At 27.2% G+C, this 23,206-nt stretch overlaps 1 protein-coding gene across 6 annotated transcripts in view; it reads right to left on the bottom strand.

Annotated features, from left to right (window-relative positions):
- The window catches only part of LOC145284712 (band 4.1-like protein 4A), a 402,359-nt gene that overhangs the window by 9,326 nt on the left and 369,827 nt on the right, over window positions 1-23,206 (bottom strand). For 4 of the 6 annotated variants that reach the window (XM_080133620.1, XM_080133622.1, XM_080133621.1 and 1 more), the window contains 4 exons: window positions 12,298-12,525; window positions 9,826-9,871; window positions 1,704-1,741; window positions 1,495-1,570 (listed from right to left, as the gene is read on the bottom strand). In XM_080133620.1, the coding sequence (XP_079989746.1) occupies window positions 1,495-1,570; window positions 1,704-1,741; window positions 9,826-9,871; window positions 12,298-12,525 (388 nt within the window). The remainder of the gene's footprint in view (window positions 1-1,494; window positions 1,571-1,703; window positions 1,742-9,825; window positions 9,872-12,297; window positions 12,526-23,206) is intronic. The other 2 variants (XM_080133623.1, XM_080133625.1) reach the window with 1 other exon arrangement.

Here is a 23,206-nt window from a genome sequence, read left to right as displayed (position 1 = left end):
GGGCATCCCATCCACTAAGACAAAACTGTAGACTTAGTTACCTGATGCTGGCCAAATCTCATGGTACACTGACACAGTCTCTAATTTGGTAGGGATTATGCTCAGGGCCGGCTATTGGTGGCATAATATCGATTCCTTTCACCCAGATCTCATACTGGTATATAGCATTGGCTGGTGAGGTCGAAGATGACTTGTCTTTTGGAGTCAGTAGACTGCTTCTGGTATGGAGCAGTGCATTCTAGCTGCAATCCTGCTATGCCATTCCTGGCTGGGGCATATGCAAAGCGACATCTCGCGTTCACAACCCATTTATCTGCAAATGTCCTGCATTCTTTGCTGTGGAAGGCTGTGCCGTTATCTGTCAGTAGTTTGCGAGGAATGCCACATTAAAAAAATACCACTTCCACATTGCCTCCACATTGAAAATCGCAAAGGGCCACAATCCATGATAGTTAGGAAATGGTAAGCACCATAATGTGTAATCTACATTCCCAACTGTTGCCAATCACTGCTCACCTTCAGCTTCCCTTTCTCCCAGTGAATTGGCACTGGATCTATAGATTGGCATTCTACGTATGTTTGTATTGCCAATCTGATTGCTGCTTTTGTCATTGCAGGGCCAACTCTTCGGGTGAAATAAGCGGTGTGTCACACTCCTGAATGTCCACTATTTCTGTGAATGGCCATGATCTGGGCAGTGTCCAGCTCAGCAACATGCACTGTACTGATCAGTGACTTGAGTCTCGCATCCTTTTTCATGGCATTGAACATTCGTTGTGGTACGTACGTCAATTAATCAGCCATGTTCTGAATTGATGCAAACAATGTCATATTCCTTCACCAATTCTTTGAGGGTATTTAGTCGTTTTTTAATGAGCATCTCACTGGCGGCCTTGGTGTGAACTCGCACTTTCCTGCTGAGAGTGTTTTACACCCAGTTGTGTACACACACAAAGTCGGTGTTTATATGCAACACCTTAGTTTGCTACTATAGCGACAAGTTAATTCCCCTTAACACAACATCCAATCTAGCTAGATTAATATGCTGCGCATCATTCTCAGGTTGCAGCCAGTAAGTGCCCTCTACCACAGTTCCATCTTTTCCCAATGTCATGTACCATCAAACGTAAAATGACAATCCTTTTTCTTTTCTTATTTCAACATTCATAGAAGAAAATATCTCTTTATTCCCATTGACACACAAATTTACCGTACGTCCAAACGACTCCAAGTCAACAAAAAAACGTTCTCGCCAATGAAAGAAATACCGACTTTTTATATGCACAAATTCGATTGTGTCTTAATTTGCATATGTCACATTTTCATTTCCTATCAGTCAGATTTCAAGTTCAAGTGTCTGTGACTTTTTACAATATGCACATGCCACCCTTGGATGCTTATTTCTCATGACTATTCTCACATTTCTATGTTAACTTATTTCTTCTAACTGATTAATGGATGATTGGATCAGTAACTACAAACAAAATAACTAACCTCAGAAGAAATGAAAGTTCTGCCAACACTCGTTTCATCTGTTTGTGATTTTGGTCGACTATCTTCAACCTGGTTCCTTCAACAAAAGAAATGAATTATAGTTATATGTTTTGAAATTTTAGACCGATGTTAGGGACATACTTTTTTTAGAAAAACTTCTTTGTACACAAATAGAAATAACAAGCAAAAAAGTAGGAGCAATGGCTTACCCATCTTGATTTCTCCCAGAAATGCTTTCTCTGCCATACTAAAATAATCAAAAGAGAACACCATTCATTTTGTTTGGAATTTACAATTCTATTTAAGTGACACATTTAGTTTAAGGAATTTTTAACAGTGCCAGTATCATTTCTCACATTGATATTTCAATCCTCTTGCCACTTCCAATAATTGTAAACTGATATCAATAAAATCCCCATCTACTGAAATTGACATGGACATTAATCCAACTAAATCAAATCATTTCTAAATAATACTATGTTAGAAACGTACAAATTCTGAAAATTTATGGGTAAAGAAAGAGAATTTTATGTAGAAAAAGAAGGGGAAAAATTTGGAGTAGAAAGAAGAAACAAAATAGATTTATTTATGATTATTTTTTGTTCGATATTGACAAGACGCCGGAAATAAGGAAGAAATGAAGAAAAGATTGAGAGTTGTAAATTAATACAAAAAACAAGCAGAGAGTGATTATAAAAAAAAGAATATTGCCCTAAATAATATCGTCTTCCTCTCTTATATAGTTTCAGAAATTGGTGAATGCAAGAAATTTTTAATTTTTCTATTCATGAAGTGTGTGTGTGTGTGAGAGAGAGAAAGAGAAAGAGAGCGAGAAGAAAAGGTTGCTTCATAGATAATCATTCTGCAGGCCTTATTTGGTTTATTACCGTTTTATCTGTTTGGTTACATATGTTTCGGATGTTGGACCATGTTTATGATCCACCAGCCTCATCAGACCTTACAGAAATGGTTGTTAGTATTTGGAAGAAGTGTTTTAGAAGAAATACGAGAAAAAAAAAACACAAAAGGAAAAAAAGGGGGGCGGGTAAGAGATAATAAGGGGGAGGGAGACGGGTATCGACAATATTTAAGTTTTGAAGGTTAAAATATATTAGATTGTAGTGTCTGTGTGTGGGGGTAGCAGATTCAGGTAGGCGTGGGTGGAGATATATGGATATAGAGAGGGGGAGGTGGAGAAAGGATGGTAAAGAAAAAAGAAAGGGGGGTAAGATGAGGAGGAATTTCATTTTTTAGGTTTTAAAATTTTGACTGCTTTTTGCTTGTTTAGCAAGGCATATAAATTAGATGAGAGAGAGAGAAAGGGTTTGTGTAGATGTCATATGTGTTTGACAAGTAAAAGGTTCCATTTAGAATTTTCGTAGTCGCTATAAGTTGTCCCTGAGTAGCTTCTGGGCCTTGATAAGTGGTGACCACCGTGTAAAAGAAAAAAAGAAAAAAAGTCGACTTGTTCATTTCAGTTGACAATGAGTTGTTTTTAGGTAGTTAAGGAATAATACATACGCCAACGCACGCGCAAATACGCTTACATACATACACATACATATGTACAGTTGTATACAGACACATACGCACATACACACATATTTGAATAATGTATATGCAGACATACATGCATCTATAGGCAGACATACACAAACACATACACACAACTCCTATACACATATACATACTCATATATATATATATATATGTATATGTATACACACACACACCTACATATATACATATACGTGGAGATATAGATCTCCAGTAAGAAGTAGATGGACATATACATACACACACGTACCCATATTACGTATATACAATTACATAAATATACATATTCATAAAAATATAAATATACAGACATACACATACATACATACACACACATGTGTATATTTATACCAAGTAAATAAAGTTAAGATAAATAAAAAAAATAAATAAATACACAGGTGTAATTAATAATACAAGGTTTGGTAGATGCATTGTAAGATATGTCCAAAAAGCATGTTGTTGGTTTAATATTTAGGGGTTTGTATTGATTTGCTTTGCTTATTGGATAGGGATTAAGTTATAGTGTCCAAATAAAAAATTATAGGGATCTAGATGAAAGTAGGGATGAAGATAGGATTAGAGATAGAATAAATTAATAGATTGAGAGATTTAAAAAAAGGGGAGGGTATAAAGGTTTAAAGATTAAAGATTATGGGAGTGGTGGTTAAGTTATAATGACCCAGGGGTTCTTGTAGTTTCGTTAAATACATATATATATGGGGTGGGCTCCTAACATGGTGCTTTGGGCAGTGGTTTTGCTTAACTTTATTTTCAGTGTCAAATGTATTGTGGATATAGGCATATACATACATACAAACATACATGCGTATAAACTCAGATATAGCTATACGTGCATACATACGTTCAGCCATGCATACACATAGATACACACATATATACAGACACTAACACTCAGATGTATGCAAACACATACATGTGCACATAGATATAGATATACCAATACACATGACCCATGAGCACATACATTCATACACGTGCACATAGAAACATATACATAAACACATATAAGGATATATATATATGGCACCAATCATGCCCGCACATACACATACATATGAAGATACATGTACGGATCTCCAGTAAGATGTAGATGTACATATGATGGCAGCAAATTCGCTTTCGAACATTGCCATCACTCAATATAGCACAAAAAAAAAGAAAAAAAAAAAAAGAAGGTATATAGAAACACAAAAACATTCAGTGATGGGCTGCACGAATGTGGCTTTTAAGCCCTGCTAAACTCCGGCATCCCTTAGCACACAGATATACATATACATACATACAACGCGCATATATAGACACACACACACACACATATATATATATATATATATTTACATAGGTGTCACCACTTATCAAGGCCGATAGGCCACTCAAGGATAAGGGTTAAAGAGTGTAGAGTAGTCAAAAGGACAATATAGTAATCGATAGTAATGGAAGTTCGGTAAATTTGTTAACTTAAGTGGAACGGCTCATCAGAAACTTGTTCACGTTGGACTTGAAGACAACCATATTATAGACAGCTGGAAAGCAGGAAAACAGAAGACAATTCCACAGGCGTGCAGTTCTAAGAAAAAAGCTTTGATCATGGAATCTATGTTTAGGTTTAGGTACAGATAAAGAGTGGGGAAAATTATTGATAATGGTTTCAGCTAGTCTAGTGTTTCTTGTGAAAGTTTGGCGAGGGGGGACCATAGATTGAAGCTCAGTCGAACACTTTCCATGAAAATAACGATAAAGCAGAAACAAACTTGCAACATCTCTTCTGTGAGATAGAGGTTGCAGCGAAGAGAAAAGGACATCTCCCACCAGGCCACGAAGTCTATTTTGAACCCTATCAAGGCAGGACAAGTCTTTTCTAGCAGCTCCTGCCCATATGTGGCAACAGTATTCCATCCTTGGACGTATCTGGCTCTTATATAGATAGAGAATTGCATCAGCAGTGAGATATCTACTGGATCGATAGAAGGATCTGACCATTTTTCCAGCGGCCTTGGCAACAGATTTGATGTACGTATTCCATTTAAGATCAGGAGTAAAGGTCAAGCCCAGAAGCCTATCAAAACTTGAGGCCTCCCCAAGACGAGAGCCATTCATTTTAATTGATGCCAGATGGGGATCAGAACGTTGATGTAAAGAGAGAAGCTTGGTTTTAGATGCATTAAAAGTAACCAGCCACTCCTTTCCCCATTGTACAACTTGATCAAGATCAGAGGAGAGAGAATCGAAGAGAACTTGGTCGTTTATTGTCTTAGATGTGCTACCATAGATGGTAGTGTCATCAGCAAAAATGTCTACGAATGATGTAAGGATGTGATTTGGAAGATCATTAATGTAGATCAGGAAAAGAGTTGGGCCCAGGATGGATCCCTGAGGGACTCCAGCATTTATACTGTGAGCTTCTGATTTTTGTCCATCAACTACTACTCTTATGAACCTATCAGAGAGAAATGATTTAATAATTAAGACATTTCCAGCTATACCATAGCTGGAGATCTTGTGAAGTAAACCATACCCTATCAAAGGCCTTTGATATGTCAAGAGCAATTGCCCTAGAAAGGTTGCCTCTGTCGAGAGATTCGCTAATCCTATGAGATATAACTGTACGCACATCTGCTGTAGATCTAGCAGAATGGAAACCATATTGTGTCACTAAGAAGGTTATTTTTGCTGAGATGGTTGATTACTTCTCTATTTAACACAGATTCCAGCAACTTACTCATGACGCACAGGAGACTTATTGGCCTGTACTGAGAGGGGGATGAACGATCACCTGAATTCTTAAATACAGAGCATACTGATGAGATTTTCCAGGGTGATGGGACAACGTTTAAACAGTTTTGTAAGTATGGGCGCTAGTTCTGGTTGAAGTTTTTTGAGTACTATAATTGGAATACCGTCAGGGCCAGTTGTTTTACTGGAATCAAGGTTTTTGATTAGCTTGGCAACATCACGTACAGATATTTGTATATCACATAGTGTGTTTTCTGATACAGGAGGAAATATTGGGGGTTGGCAGCCTTGGTCGCAAAGGGTAGAATTGGCTGCAAAGTTCTTGGCAAAGAGTTTTGCTTTGTCTGATGCTGACGAGATTAACTCAGGTCCATTGATGATAGTTGGGATAGAGCACACGCTTCTGTTCAAGATTTTGTTTGCAATTTGCCAAAACTGGTGGGAACCAAGCCGCTGCTCAGCTACTTTCGACTTGACAGACTGAGCATACAACTCTCTTGCATTCTTTATTACTTTCTTACAATGGTTGCTGGCAGTCCTGAGAGCGGCTTTAGTTTCCATACATCTATTACATTGGAAGCAGTGGAAAAAGTGATTTCTGTGCGCAATAGCAGCAGCACATTCTGGAGAAAACCATGGCTGGCTGTTAGGTTTTTGCTGGAACTTTTTCGAGGGTATGAAATTGTCATTACCTACAATTAACCATTCTGTCAGGTCTGATACTATAGATGACACATCCTTTTTAAACATGGAATGCAGAGGAGGATCCGATATAATTGTACGGAAACTATCCCAGTCAGCCATAGTGTATCAATATACTGTACGATGGAGAGGTACGTCTGAGGACTTATTATATTTCATTTTTATCTTAATTGATACAACTGAGTGGTCGGAAGATCCAAGAGACAGAACGGAAACTGAACATAGTTCAGGGCAAGTTGTGAGAAAAAGGTCTAGGAGACTTGCATACTGGCCGTCATTGTCGGGCACACGGGTGGGTTCGTGAACAATCTGAGTGAGGTCATAAGCAATGGAGAAATCATGACAGAATCTCCCCTCATCATCGGTCTTGTTTAAGTGGGTCAACCATTCAACGTTATGAACATTGAAGTCTCCACATACGTGAATGTTAGCTGAAGGATATGCTGATAGAACTTGGTCAATTTTCTCAGATATGCTTTTAAAGATAGTAACTCCGCTGTTATGGGGGCGATAGAGAGTAAATATAAATGACGTAGTGTGAGCTAGTGCTACTCGGAAGCACATATAGGGTAAGTTAGGATCTTCTCTGGAGATGTCCCTACCACATTGAAAGCCATCTTTTATATAGGCACATATTCCATGCCCATGGCGATCTTGGGGGTCAGATTTGGAAGTTAGGTTAGAGTATCCTTTAATTACTAACTCATTTAGGGAAATAGTCTGTCCAATTCCAGTTTCGCTTAAAAATAAAAGGTCTGGTTTAGTCTCCTGTAATTGGGCTTCAACCTCTGGAAGGTGAGAACGTAGACCCCTGATGTTGGAGAAGGAGACATGGTAGTGGGGGTCTACGTTGGAAGTTTCAGATCCGGGTTTAATCGTGTATTTTTTATTGAAACTTGTCATGATGGAATTTTGGAGTTTGTGGACTAGGTCGTCAAACTTGCTTAGAGCAGGACAGAGAGGGGAAACAAAGAGAGAAAAGTAACGAAGAATTTTTTTTTTTGTAGCACATGATAAGGTAAAGCTGTAACAATTACCCACTAGTATGGTATCAAGAGGCCCCACCAGAGACTACTGCATGGTCCAGAATCCATTCACCAAATGGCAATACAGCAGCCCCAGTACTTTGCGCCTGCTGATAGGACAGCCTCCTAAGTGGTTAATCCAAGGTTATACATAGAGATATGTATATTTATACTAAGTAAGTAAAATAAAGTTAGGATAAATAAATAAAGAATAAATAAATAAGCGGGTGTAGTTAATAATGCGAGGTTAGGTAGACGTATTGTAAGATATGTATGTATATGTACATCTACATCTTACTGGAGATCCGTACATATATCTTCATATGCATGTGCGGGCATGATTGGTCTATATATATATATATATATATATATATATATACTTATGTGTTTATGTATATGTTTCTATGTGTGCGTGTATGAATGTATGTGCTCATGAATGTGTATTGGTATATCTATATCTATGTGCACATGTATGTGTTTGCGTACATCTGGGTGTTAGTGTCTGTATATATGTGTGTATCTATGTGTATGCATGGCTGAACGTATGTATACAGGTATAGCTATATCTGAGTTTATATGCATGTATGTGTTCGTATGCATGTATATGCCTATATCCACAATACATTTAACACTGAAAATAAAGTCAAGCATAACCACTGCCCAAAGCACCATGTTAAGAGTCCACCCCACATATATATATATATATATATATATATATATATATGAATTTAACGAAACTACAAGAACCCCTGGGTCATTATAACTTAACCACCACTCCCATAATCTATAATTTTTTTTAAACACTATAACTTAATCCCTATCCAATAAGCAAAGCAAATCAATACAAACCCCTAAATATTAAACCAACAACATGCTTTTTGAACATATCTTACAATGCGTCTACCAAACCTTGTATTATTAACTACACCCATGTATTTATTTATTTATCCTAACTTTACTTTATTTACTTGGTATAAATATACACATGTCTGTGTATATATATATATATATGTGTGGGTGTGTCTATATACTTATATTTTTATGAATATGCATATTTATGTAATTATATATACGTATATATAAGTACATGTGTGTGTATGTATGTATGTATATGTACATCTATTTCTTACTGGAAACTTATATCTCCATGTATATGTATATATATGTAGGTGTATATATATATATATATATGTCTATATATATATATGAGTATGTATATGTGTATAGGAGTTGTGTGTGTATGTGTGCGTGTGTGTATGTCTGCCTATAGATGCATGTATGTCTGCATATACACTGTTTATATATGTGTGTATGTGTCTGTATGTCGATGTGTACAAATGTATATATGTATGTGTATGTATGTATGCATATTTGCACGTGCATTGGCGTATGTATTAATCCTTAACTACCTAAAAACAACTCATTGTCAACTGAAATGAAAATGTCGACTTCTAGCGACGACAAAAATTCTAAATGGAACCTTTTCTATGACACATACACAAACCTCTTTCTCATCAACTTCATATACCTGGCTAAGCAAGCAAAAAGCAGTCAAAATTTTAAAACCTAAAAATTGAAACTCCTCCTCCCCTCGTTACCCACCTTTCTTTTTTCTTTACCATCCTCTCTCCCCCTCCACCTCCCTATATCTCCACCCACGCCTATCTGAATCTGCTAACCCCCCAACACACTACAATCTAATGTATTTTAACCTTCAAAACTTAAATATTGTCGATACCCGCTTCCTTTCCCCTTATTATCTCTTACCCCCTTTCTTTCTCGTATTTCTTCTAAAACACTTTTTCCAAATACTCACAACCATTCCTGTAAGGACTGACGAGGCTGTTTTATCGTAACCCTAACCCTAACATCCTAAACATATGTAAACACACACACACATATATATATCGCCAGAAATGTCTTCCACACAAAAGTATTCTCATTGAAATATATATTAGCACAAACTTATTCCAGTGTCACCATTTGAATATTTACAATTGCTTAATATGTTGAAAAATCTTTGCTAATAGCATTTGTCTTAAAAATTCATATAAAATAGTCATATTCATAAGCAATAATAATAATAAACGATTCATTAAAATAACATCGATAAATATTTGGAATAATAAATACATTTTATAATATATATATATATATATATATATATATATATATATATATATATATATATATATATATATAATATTTTCGAAAAGAAAACCAACATTCATGTTTTATTATGTGACTTATTTCATTTGAATTCAATTTGGAATTTTTTGTAAAAAGAAATTACCTTTAATGTTGCAGATGAACCTTGTTCAGCTGTAGTTTCATGGTACCTGAAATATGAAATAAAATACTTTTTAAAATTAGAAACTAAGTAAATATTGTAGAAACTAAAGTTTATATAAAAAATAAACATTTAAATTTCTTTGTAAACATTTTTTGGATTCTCCAAATATGTTATTTTTACATGTAGTAGATACCAGCATAAGATGAAACTAGTGCATAGCCATTAAAATCATTTATTAAAAAAAAAAAAAAAAATCAAATGGATTTTTTCATTTTGTTTATTGCTTTATTTGGATCAAGAACAGTTTTTGAAAAGAATTACAAAAATTATAAAAAAGAAGCAGTTTATTAATTATTCATATATGGAATAGATTCAGATTAGTTTGAGAAAGATTTTTTAGTAGTTTATATATTATTGTTATTTTGTTTATAAAATTAATTTATTTAATAATTTATAACATCTTTTCTAACTTTCAGATTAAAATCATCATAAAATGTCTTACATTACAAATATAAAAAAAGCAAAATGAAATTAATATTTCATTGTTGGTCAGTGTTTGATTGTCACAGATCACAATGAAAAGTTCATTCTAAATTCTAAAATGGCTACAATCACAATGTCAATGTTACCTAACTCCAGTGACCAGTGTTAATGTAATTATATGCATGAGGGATGTTGCAAAAGTAATGTCTGTTATTTGTTATTCTGCTTGAATGGATCAGAGGGGATCAAAAATTGCATTGTTATGATGACTGAATGTATGCATTCATGAACAGAAAGTTTTATCTCTCTGTTGCAGATACTGATGGTATGAAACTCCAAGAAAACAATCCCTGTCATGGATGTGTGACAGAGGCAAAGATGTGTTATTAAATTTCTACATGCAGGAAAAATTGAAACAATCAATATTCACTGGCACTCCTGTCTACATAGCTCTTCAATGTTTTAGTTTTTAAGTTAAAAAATAGGCCTTACTTTTGAAATGTATATATATATATATATATATATATATATATATATATATATATATATATATATATATATGTGTAATTTGGCTATGTATGAACGCTGACATATTGCAGAAAAAGGGAATAAAATATGGAATTGTTGAGAAAAATAGGTAAACAACTTCTGTCACAGAAAATACTTTAAAAAGAAAATATAAATTCTTCTCATACGGTTTGTGACAAGCAATACAGAAGAAGTATGAGAATATGTTAGAATTGACACATTTTTTTTTAATTAATTTGTTCATTAAAATTTGATTATTTAATCTTCCAAAACAATATATTTTCTAATTCATCATACTGAACATTTTAAGAGAAATATTATTTCTAAAATACCAACAGAATTTAATTTTAATATCAATCTTATTAGACTAAATGTTTGTTTTTCATTTTGTTTCACACTAACGTACAACAATACTAAATAAATGGATTAAAACCTTTTTAAACAAATATTTCGAAAGCATATTATTAGTTTAATGCTTTATAATGTTGACTAAATATAACATTCTGTGCAACATGAAATAGTTTAAAAAAAGAAACGATTCTTTAAAAAATGTAATTCAATAATTGGAAGTGTTATTGCATATTATCAGACATATAACAAAAATCAAGACAAACAAAACAGATTACAATTTGAAGATAATTCAAGTAAGATTGATAAATAATCCTAAAATTAAAATTTTAAATCAAAGTTTTTAAATTATTTGGTCAATAGCAAACGTCTTGTTTCATAAAAGTAAAAAAACAAGAAAAATCAATTAAAGACATTTAATTATATATTCTATAGAAATACAAAACAAACATCTATTTTTTGGCATTGTTTGCATTATATGTCCAATCAACAATTAAAAGGACGTTTTGCTTTTTTGAAATTGCAAATTCTTCGTAGCATATTCTGGGAGGTGACGAGGGTCAAGTGGTTAATGACACAGATTGACAACCTGGGTATTCAAAGTTCGAATCCAGTTCGTTCCACAAAAAATCATTTTCACTTATGATGTTGGCAACCTTCATATGGTTCCTGTAACCATATGCTGTAAGTACCCAATGTCTTGAAAGGATACTAGAAGAATATCAGGGAAATCAATGCCAATCTTTGGATTCATGATGATGATGGTAGCATATGGAAACAGCAGAATTATTTAACAAAGCAAAAATAAAATAAATTTAAGATTAATAAAATTATAAGACAACTTCATATCGAAGTCAATGACAAAATTGACGTCAACTGCTGGCATGTATAATATTTTTAATTATCTTTTTGGAGGTTTAGGGATTTATTTAAAAATTTTACTTGCTTAATTCCAGAAAATGACAACATTTCAATGAAGAATCTAATAATTGAAAGGTAATACAGAAGTTAAAAGATGTTTTGTTTGAATAAATTCTTTTCAATTCACAAGAGAAATAAAAAAAAGGACAATGTGGAAGACAGCTTGGGTTGCCTCCTCCTCCTCATCCTCACCTATAATCACTTAGTCTCTTTCCACTCTTTGCATCTTTGTCAGTGTTTGTAGACTGTTCCCTGGGTGGACTGTAAGGTGGTGGTGGTGAAGTGTCCTTTTCAACACTACTGTATGGAGGGGGTGGGGACTGTTCCTGGGGTTCCTCTCCTACTCCTTCCTCTTCCTCACCTTCATCCTCCTCCCCTTCCTCAGGCAGTTGGGCATTTCTAGGGTCGGTGCTTTTCTTGCTAGAATACATGGCCAAAGAATGGAAACAGCTGGGCATGCAAACCAGCTTCTTTGTTTTGATTTTGTTTTGATTCAAACGAAAACACCAAAATAAGATGGATGCATTTTGATTAGCAACTTTCTTGAAAGAAAAGCTGTTCTTTAGATAAACAACAATTTTGGCCATGCAATCAACACGGGATCCATGCTATTTATAAAAAACAGTGGAATCTTCATCTCTCTTTAGTTCTTGCCTTTCTAATGAACCTTTTTCTAATAAGAAGTAAAGGAACATATCGAAACAAAACCAGTCGATTTCATTAGGTTTTAAAATTTTTGTAATTTGAAAATAAGTAAGCAAACAGTAATTAATGGAAATTATATGCACTTTGATAAATTCCAATAAATTTTATTATAGATTTTAAAATAAAAATTGGAGAAATTGATTAAAACATTCTCCATATTTCTATGTCAGTTGAATTCATGCAAAATTGTAATGCCAACAAACAAATTACTTTCATCACTTTTCTGTTTTTTGTTAGTGAAATTACTTTATTTGTTTTAAATAAAGAAAATAAAATAAATAAAATGAAAGAATAAAAGGAGTATGTTAGTAAAAGAATATTTTGATATTCATTTTCATACCAATCAATATTTTTTATCTGACTTAATCATAGCTAATTGAAATAATTAATGAGCTTTAATTAAAACTTTAATCTGGCCTACCATAGACATTTTGGTGAAATGGAATATTAATTTTTTGCAAAATATTTTCATGTTTCTTGTTTAAAATTATGTTCAAAATTATAGTTGTTTACTTTTAAAGGAAAATCAATTCAATAAATAAAAATGTTTCACTAAAAACCATTTTATTTTGCAAAATTGTCAAATCAAAATTTAAAGATGATTATATCTTATAAGAAAATGTTAAAAAGAAAACATCTGATATTTTAGCATGACAAAGTATTTGTTAATGGATACAATTTTAAAGAATTGTATTAATATATTAATATTTGTTGTATCACCTCTAGCGTCACATGGACGATTCATTCATCAAGACCTGATAAATAGTATTTTATTAATAGCTTCCTCAGGATTCCCCATAAAATTTCTAGTGAATTTACACCTGGCCTATTTGCAGATCAATTTAAAATAGTTATCTTTTCCCCGGACTATTTTTTCTAGATTTTGGTATGCAGTGTGAAGTAAGGTCATGTTGAGAGAGATATTAATTTTCTCCAATGTAAAGAATAATGAAAAGATAGCAACATTGATCACATTTTTCCAAAAACAGATTTTTCTGATACTCATCAAATAGAAAAATAATTATGATTATATTATATCACGTAACTTTGTCCAAAGAAAATACAGAATTTTGATTCATTACTAAGGATGATCATCAGTTAGTAATGGCTTTGAAATTGCTATCCTGTTGGACACTTTTTAATAGGCCTGACTTGTTATCTTTGAAATGATAAACTGAGAGCATCCCACATCTACAGCTATCTCTTTGCTATCTTCCTACAATCTATAAATGTATTTTTTTCATCCAATACATCCACTTGCTCTTTATGAGATGATAATATGATGAACACCAGTTTTCACTCTTTCATACCAATTATTTGACACTGACAATTCATATTATATATATATGAATTATTATTAGGAATAAAGTATCAGGCTTATATACTTTTGAGTGTAACATATCTAATTTTTAATTTAAGAAAAAATGTAAATGTTATTTTGGACCCCCCCCCCCTCGAAAGATTCTATTTTACTCAATCACTGTTGTAGAGTCATCCTTATTTCATTATATTTATCTTTAAAAAAGGTTACAACTTAAAACTACTTTAAATATTATTTAACAAAGCAGTAATAATCATATTGTAGAAAAATAATCTTTTCATTTTACTCTAAAAGCTAACATCTTATAAAAATAATTTTTGATAACCATAATTATTTTACATACTCTAAAATCTAACATCTTATAAAAAATAATTTTAGATAATCATAATTATTTTACATATTCTAAAATCTAACATCTTATAAAAAATAATTATAGATAACCATAATTATTTTACATACTCTAAAAGCTAACATCTTATAAAAAATAATTTTAGATAACCATAATTATTTTACATACTCTAAAAGCTAACATCTTATAAAAAATAATTTTAGATAACCATAATCATTTTACATACTCTAAAAGCTAACATCTTATAAAAAATAATTTTAGATAACCATAATTATTTTACATACTCTAAAAGCTAACATCTTATAAAAAATAATTTTAGATAACCATAATTATTTTACATACTCTAAAATCTAACATCTTATAAAAAATAATTTTAGATAACCATAATTATTTTACATACTCTAAAATCTAACATCTTATAAAAAAATAATTTTAGATAACCATAATTATTTTACATACTCTAAAAGCTAACATCTTATAAAAAAATAATTTTAGATAACCATAATTATTTTACATACTCTAAAATCTAACATCTTATAAAAAAATAATTTAGATAACCATAATTATTTTACATACTCTAAAAGCTAACATCTTATAAAAAAATAATTTTAGATAACCATAATTATTTTACATACTCTAAAAGCTAACATCTTATAAAAAAATAATTTTAGATAACCATAATTATTTTACATACTCTAAAAGCTAACATCTTATAAAAAAATAATTTTAGATAACCATAATTATTTTACATACTCTAAAATCTAACATCTTATAAAAAAATAATTTAGATAACCATAATTATTTTACATACTCTAAAAGCTAACATCTTATAAAAAATAATTTTAGATAACCATAATTATTTTACATACTCTAAAAGCTAACATACTCTAAAAGCTAACATCTTATAAAAAAAATAATTTTAGATAACCATAATTATTTTACATACTCTAAAAGCTAACATCTTATAAAAAATAATTTTAGATAATCATAATTATTTTACATACTCTAAATCTAACATCTTATAAAAAAATAATTTTAGATAACCATAATTATTTTACATACTCTAAAAGCTAACATCTTATAAAAAAATAATTTTAGATAACCATAATTATTTTACATACTCTAAAAGCTAACATCTTATAAAAAAATAATTTTAGATAACCATAATCATTTTACATACTCTAAAAGCTAACATCTTATAAAAAAATAATTTTAGATAACCATATATATTTTACATACTCTAAAAGCTAACATCTTATAAAAAAATAATTTTTGATAACCATAATCATTTTACATACTCTAAAAGCTAACAACTTATAAAAAATAATTTTAGATAACCATATATATTTTACATACTCTAAAAGCTAACATCTTATAAAAAAATAATTTTAGATAACCATAATTATTTTACATACTCTAAAAGCTAACATCTTATAAAAAAATAATTTTAGATAACCATAATCATTTTACATACTCTAAAAGCTAACATCTTATAAAAAAATAATTTTAGATAACCATAATTATTTTACATACTCTAAATCTAACATCTTATAAAAAATAATTTTGGATAACCATAATTATTTTACATACTCTAAAATCTAACATCTTATAAAAAAATAATTTAGATAACCATAATTATTTTACATACTCTAAAAGCTAACATCTTATAAAAAATAATTTTAGATAACCATAATCATTTTACATACTCTAAAAGCTAACATCTTATAAAAAAATAATTTTAGATAACCATAATTATTTTACATACTCTAAAAGCTAACATCTTATAAAAAAATAATTTTTGATAACCATAATTATTTTACATACTCTAAAAGCTAACATCTTATAAAAAAATAATTTTAGATAACCATAATTATTTTACATACTCTAAAATCTAACATCTTATAAAAAATAATTTTTGATAACCATAATTATTTTACATACTCTAAAATCTAACATCTTATAAAAAAATAATTTTAGATAACCATAATTATTTTACATACTCTAAAAGCTAACATCTTATAAAAAAATAATTTTAGATAACCATAATTATTTTACATACTCTAAAAGCTAACATCTTATAAAAAAATAATTTTTGATAACCATAATTATTTTACATACTCTAAAAGCTAACATCTTATAAAAAAATAATTTTAGATAACCATAATTATTTTACATACTCTAAAAGCTAACATCTTATAAAAAAATAATTTTAGATAACCATAATCATTTTACATACTCTAAAAGCTAACATCTTATAAAAAAATAATTTTAGATAACCATAATTATTTTACATACTCTAAAAGCTAACATCTTATAAAAAAATAATTTTTGATAACCATAATTATTTTACATACTCTAAAAGCTAACATCTTATAAAAAAATAATTTTAGATAACCATAATTATTTTACATACTCTAAAAGCTAACATCTTATAAAAAAATAATTTTTGATAACCATAATCATTTTACATACTCTAAAAGCTAACAACTTATAAAAAAATAATTTTAGATAACCATAATTATTTTACATACTCTAAAAGCTAACATCTTATAAAAAAATAATTTTTGATAACCATAATCATTTTACATACTCTAAAAGCTAACAACTTATAAAAAAATAATTTTAGATAACCATAATTATTTTACATACTCTAAAAGCTAACATCTTATAAAAAAATAATTTTTGATAACCATAATCATTTTACATACTCTAAAAGCTAACAACTTATAAAAAATAATTTTAGATAACCATAATTATTTTACATACTCTAAAAGCTAACATCTTATAAAAAAATAATTTTAGATAACCATAATCATTTTACATACTCTAAAAGCTAACATCTTATAAAAAAATAATTTTAGATAACCATAATTATTTTACATACTCTAAAAGCTAACATCTTATAAAAAAATAATTTTTGATAACCATAATTATTTTACATACTCTAAAAGCTAACATCTTATAAAAAAATAATTTTAGATAACCATAATTATTTTACATACTCTAAAAGCTAACATCTTATAAAAAAATAATTTTTGATAACCATAATCATTTTACATACTCTAAAAGCTAACAACTTATAAAAAAATAATTTTAGATAACCATAATTATTTTACATACTCTAAAAGCTAACATCTTATAAAAAAATAATTTTTGATAACCATAATCATTTTACATACTCTAAAAGCTAACAACTTATAAAAAAATAATTTTAGATAACCATAATTATTTTACATACTCTAAAAGCTAACATCTTATAAAAAAAGTAATTTTTGATAACCATAATCATTTTACATACTCTAAAAGCTAACAACTTATAAAAAATAATTTTAGATAATCATAATTATTTTACATACTCTAAAAGCTAACATCTTATAAAAAAATAATTTTAGATAACCATAATCATTTTACATACTCTAAAAGCTAACATCTTATAAAAAAATAATTTTAGATAACCATAATTATTTTACATACTCTAAATCTAACATCTTATAAAAAATAATTTTGGATAACCATAATTATTTTACATACTCTAAAATCTAACATCTTATAAAAAAATAATTTAGATAACCATAATTATTTTACATACTCTAAAAGCTAACATCTTATAAAAAATAATTTTAGATAACCATAATTATTTTACATACTCTAAAAGCTAACATACTCTAAAAGCTAACATCTTATAAAAAAAATAATTTTAGATAACCATAATTATTTTACATACTCTAAAAGCTAACATCTTATAAAAAATAATTTTAGATAATCATAATTATTTTACATACTCTAAATCTAACATCTTATAAAAAAATAATTTTAGATAACCATAATTATTTTACATACTCTAAAAGCTTACATCTTATAAAAAAATAATTTTAGATAACCATAATTATTTTACATACTCTAAAAGCTAACATACTCTAAAAGCTAACATCTTATAAAAAAAATAATTTTAGATAACCATAATTATTTTACATACTCTAAAAGCTAACATCTTATAAAAAATAATTTTAGATAATCATAATTATTTTACATACTCTAAATCTAACATCTTATAAAAAATAATTTTAGATAACCATAATTATTTTACATACTCTAAAAGCTAACATCTTATAAAAAAATAATTTTAGATAACCATAATCATTTTACATACTCTAAAAGCTAACATCTTATAAAAAAATAATTTTTGATAACCATAATCATTTTACATACTCTAAAAGCTAACATCTTATAAAAAAATAATTTTTGATAACCATAATCATTTTACATACTCTAAAAGCTAACATCTTATAAAAACATAATTTTAGATAACCATAATTATTTTACATACTCTAAAAGCTAACAACTTATAAAAAATAATTTTAGATAACCATAATTATTTTACATACTCTAAAAGCTAACATCTTATAAAAAATAATTTTAGATAATCATAATTATTTTACATACTCTAAATCTAACATCTTATAAAAAATAATTTTTGATAACCATAATCATTTTACATACTCTAAAAGCTAACAACTTATAAAAAATAATTTTAGATAACCATAATTATTTTACATACTCTAAAAGCAAACATCTTATAAAAAATAATTTTAGATAACCATAATTATTTTACATACTCTAAAAGCTAACAACTTATAAAAAATAATTTTTGATAACCATAATTATTTTACATACTCTAAAAGCTAACATCTTATAAAAAATAATTTTAGATAACCATAATTATTTTACATACTCTAAAAGCTAACAACTTATAAAAAATAATTTTTGATAACCATAATTATTTTACATACTCTAAAAGCTAACATCTTATAAAAAATAATTTTAGATAATCATAATTATTTTACATACTCTAAATCTAACATCTTATAAAAAATAATTTTAGATAACCATAATTATTTTACATACTCTAAAAGCTAACATCTTATAAAAAAATAATTTTAGATAACCATAATCATTTTACATACTCTAAAAGCTAACATCTTATAAAAAAATAATTTTTGATAACCATAATCATTTTACATACTCTAAAAGCTAACAACTTATAAAAAATAATTTTAGATAACCATAATTATTTTACATACTCTAAAAGCTAACATCTTATAAAAAAATAATTTTAGATAACCATAATTATTTTACATACTCTAAAAGCTAACATCTTATAAAAAAATAATTTTTGATAACCATAATCATTTTACATACTCTAAAAGCTAACATCTTATAAAAAATAATTTTAGATAATCATAATTATTTTACATACTCTAAAAGCTAACATCTTATAAAAAATAATTTCAGATAACCATAATTATTTTACATACTCTAAAAGCTAACATCTTATAAAAAATAATTTTAGATAATCATAATTATTTTACATACTCTAAATCTAACATCTTATAAAAAAATAATTTTAGATAACCATATATATTTTACATACTCTAAAAGCTAACATCTTATAAAAAAATAATTTTAGATAACCATAATTATTTTACATACTCTAAAAGCTAACATCTTATAAAAAAATAATTTTTGATAACCATAATCATTTTACATACTCTAAAAGCTAACATCTTATAAAAAATTATTTTTGATAACCATAATCATTTTACATACTCTAAAAGCTAACATCTTATAAAAAATAATTTTAGATAACCATAATTATTTTACATACTCTAAAAGCTAACAACTTATAAAAAAATAATTTTAGATAACCATAATTATTTTACATACTCTAAAAGCTAACATCTTATAAAAAAATAATTTTAGATAACCATAATTATTTTACATACTCTAAAAGCTAACAACTTATAAAAAATAATTTTAGATAACCATAATTATTTTACATACTCTAAAAGCTAACATCTTATAAAAAATAATTTTAGATAATCATAATTATTTTACATACTCTAAATCTAACATCTTATAAAAAATAATTTTAGATAACCATAATTATTTTACATACTCTAAAAGCTAACATCTTATAAAAAAATAATTTTAGATAACCATAATCATTTTACATACTCTAAAAGCTAACATCTTATAAAAAATAATTTTAGATAACCATAATTATTTTACATACTCTAAAAGCTAACAACTTATAAAAAATAATTTTAGATAATCATAATTATTTTACATACTCTAAAAGCTAACATCTTATAAAAAATAATTTTAGATAATCATAATTATTTTACATACTCTAAATCTAACATCTTATAAAAAAATAATTTTAGATAATCATAATTATTTTACATACTCTAAATCTAACATCTTATAAAAAATAATTTTAGATAACCATAATTATTTTACATACTCTAAAAGCTAACATCTTATAAAAAAATAATTTTAGATAACCATAATCATTTTACATACTCTAAAAGCTAACATCTTATAAAAAAATAATTTTTGATAACCATAATCATTTTACATACTCTAAAAGCTAACAACTTATAAAAAATAATTTTAGATAACCATAATTATTTTACATACTCTAAAAGCTAACATCTTATAAAAAATAATTTTAGATAACCATAATTATTTTACATACTCTAAAAGCTAACAACTTATAAAAAATAATTTTTGATAACCATAATTATTTTACATACTCTAAAAGCTAACATCTTATAAAAAATAATTTTAGATAACCATAATTATTTTACATACTCTAAAAGCTAACAACTTATAAAAAATAATTTTTGATAACCATAATTATTTTACATACTCTAAAAGCTAACATCTTATAAAAAATAATTTTAGATAATCATAATTATTTTACATACTCTAAATCTAACATCTTATAAAAAATAATTTTAGATAACCATAATTATTTTACATACTCTAAAAGCTAACATCTTATAAAAAAATAATTTTAGATAACCATAATCATTTTACATACTCTAAAAGCTAACATCTTATAAAAAAATAATTTTTGATAACCATAATTATTTTACATACTCTAAAAGCTAACATCTTATAAAAAAATAATTTTTGATAACCATAATCATTTTACATACTCTAAAAGCTAACAACTTATAAAAAATAATTTTAGATAACCATAATTATTTTACATACTCTAAAAGCTAACATCTTATAAAAAAATAATTTTAGATAACCATAATTATTTTACATACTCTAAAAGCTTACATCTTATAAAAAAATAATTTTTGATAACCATAATCATTTTACATACTCTAAAAGCTAACATCTTATAAAAAATAATTTTAGATAATCATAATTATTTTACATACTCTAAAAGCTAACATCTTATAAAAAATAATTTCAGATAACCATAATTATTTTACATACTCTAAAAGCTAACATCTTATAAAAAATAATTTTAGATAATCATAATTATTTTACATACTCTAAATCTAACATCTTATAAAAAAATAATTTTAGATAACCATATATATTTTACATACTCTAAAAGCTAACATCTTATAAAAAAATAATTTTAGATAACCATAATTATTTTACATACTCTAAAAGCTAACATCTTATAAAAAAATAATTTTTGATAACCATAATCATTTTACATACTCTAAAAGCTAACATCTTATAAAAAATTATTTTTGATAACCATAATCATTTTACATACTCTAAATCTAACATCTTATAAAAAATAATTTTAGATAACCATAATTATTTTACATACTCTAAAAGCTAACAACTTATAAAAAAATAATTTTAGATAACCATAATTATTTTACATACTCTAAAAGCTAACATCTTATAAAAAAATAATTTTAGATAACCATAATCATTTTACATACTCTAAAAGCTAACATCTTATAAAAAAATAATTTTTGATAACCATAATCATTTTACATACTCTAAAAGCTAACAACTTATAAAAAATAATTTTAGATAACCATAATTATTTTACATACTCTAAAAGCTAACATCTTATAAAAAATAATTTTAGATAATCATAATTATTTTACATACTCTAAATCTAACATCTTATAAAAAATAATTTTAGATAATCATAATTATTTTACATACTCTAAATCTAACATCTTATAAAAAATAATTTTAGATAACCATAATTATTTTACATACTCTAAAAGCTAACATCTTATAAAAAAATAATTTTAGATAACCATAATCATTTTACATACTCTAAAAGCTAACATCTTATAAAAAAATAATTTTTGATAACCATAATCATTTTACATACTCTAAAAGCTAACAACTTATAAAAAATAATTTTAGATAACCATAATTATTTTACATACTCTAAAAGCTAACATCTTATAAAAAATAATTTTAGATAACCATAATTATTTTACATACTCTAAAAGCTAACAACTTATAAAAAATAATTTTTGATAACCATAATTATTTTACATACTCTAAAAGCTAACATCTTATAAAAAATAATTTTAGATAACCATAATTATTTTACATACTCTAAAAGCTAACAACTTATAAAAAATAATTTTTGATAACCATAATTATTTCACATACTCTAAAAGCTAACATCTTATAAAAAATTATTTTAGATAATCATAATTATTTTACATACTCTAAATCTAACATCTTATAAAAAATAATTTTAGATAACCATAATTATTTTACATACTCTAAAAGCTAACATCTTATAAAAAATAATTTTAGATAACCATAATTATTTTACATACTCTAAAAGCTAACAACTTATAAAAAATAATTTTTGATAACCATAATTATTTTACATACTCTAAAAGCTAACATCTTATAAAAAATAATTTTAG

Source organism: Euprymna scolopes, chromosome 9 (genome assembly GCF_053919585.1).
Source record: "Euprymna scolopes isolate OS-2025 chromosome 9, ASM5391958v1, whole genome shotgun sequence".
In the NCBI taxonomy this organism is placed as follows: domain Eukaryota; kingdom Metazoa; phylum Mollusca; class Cephalopoda; order Sepiida; family Sepiolidae; genus Euprymna; species Euprymna scolopes.
This window is presented reverse-complemented; position numbering and strand designations above follow the sequence as displayed.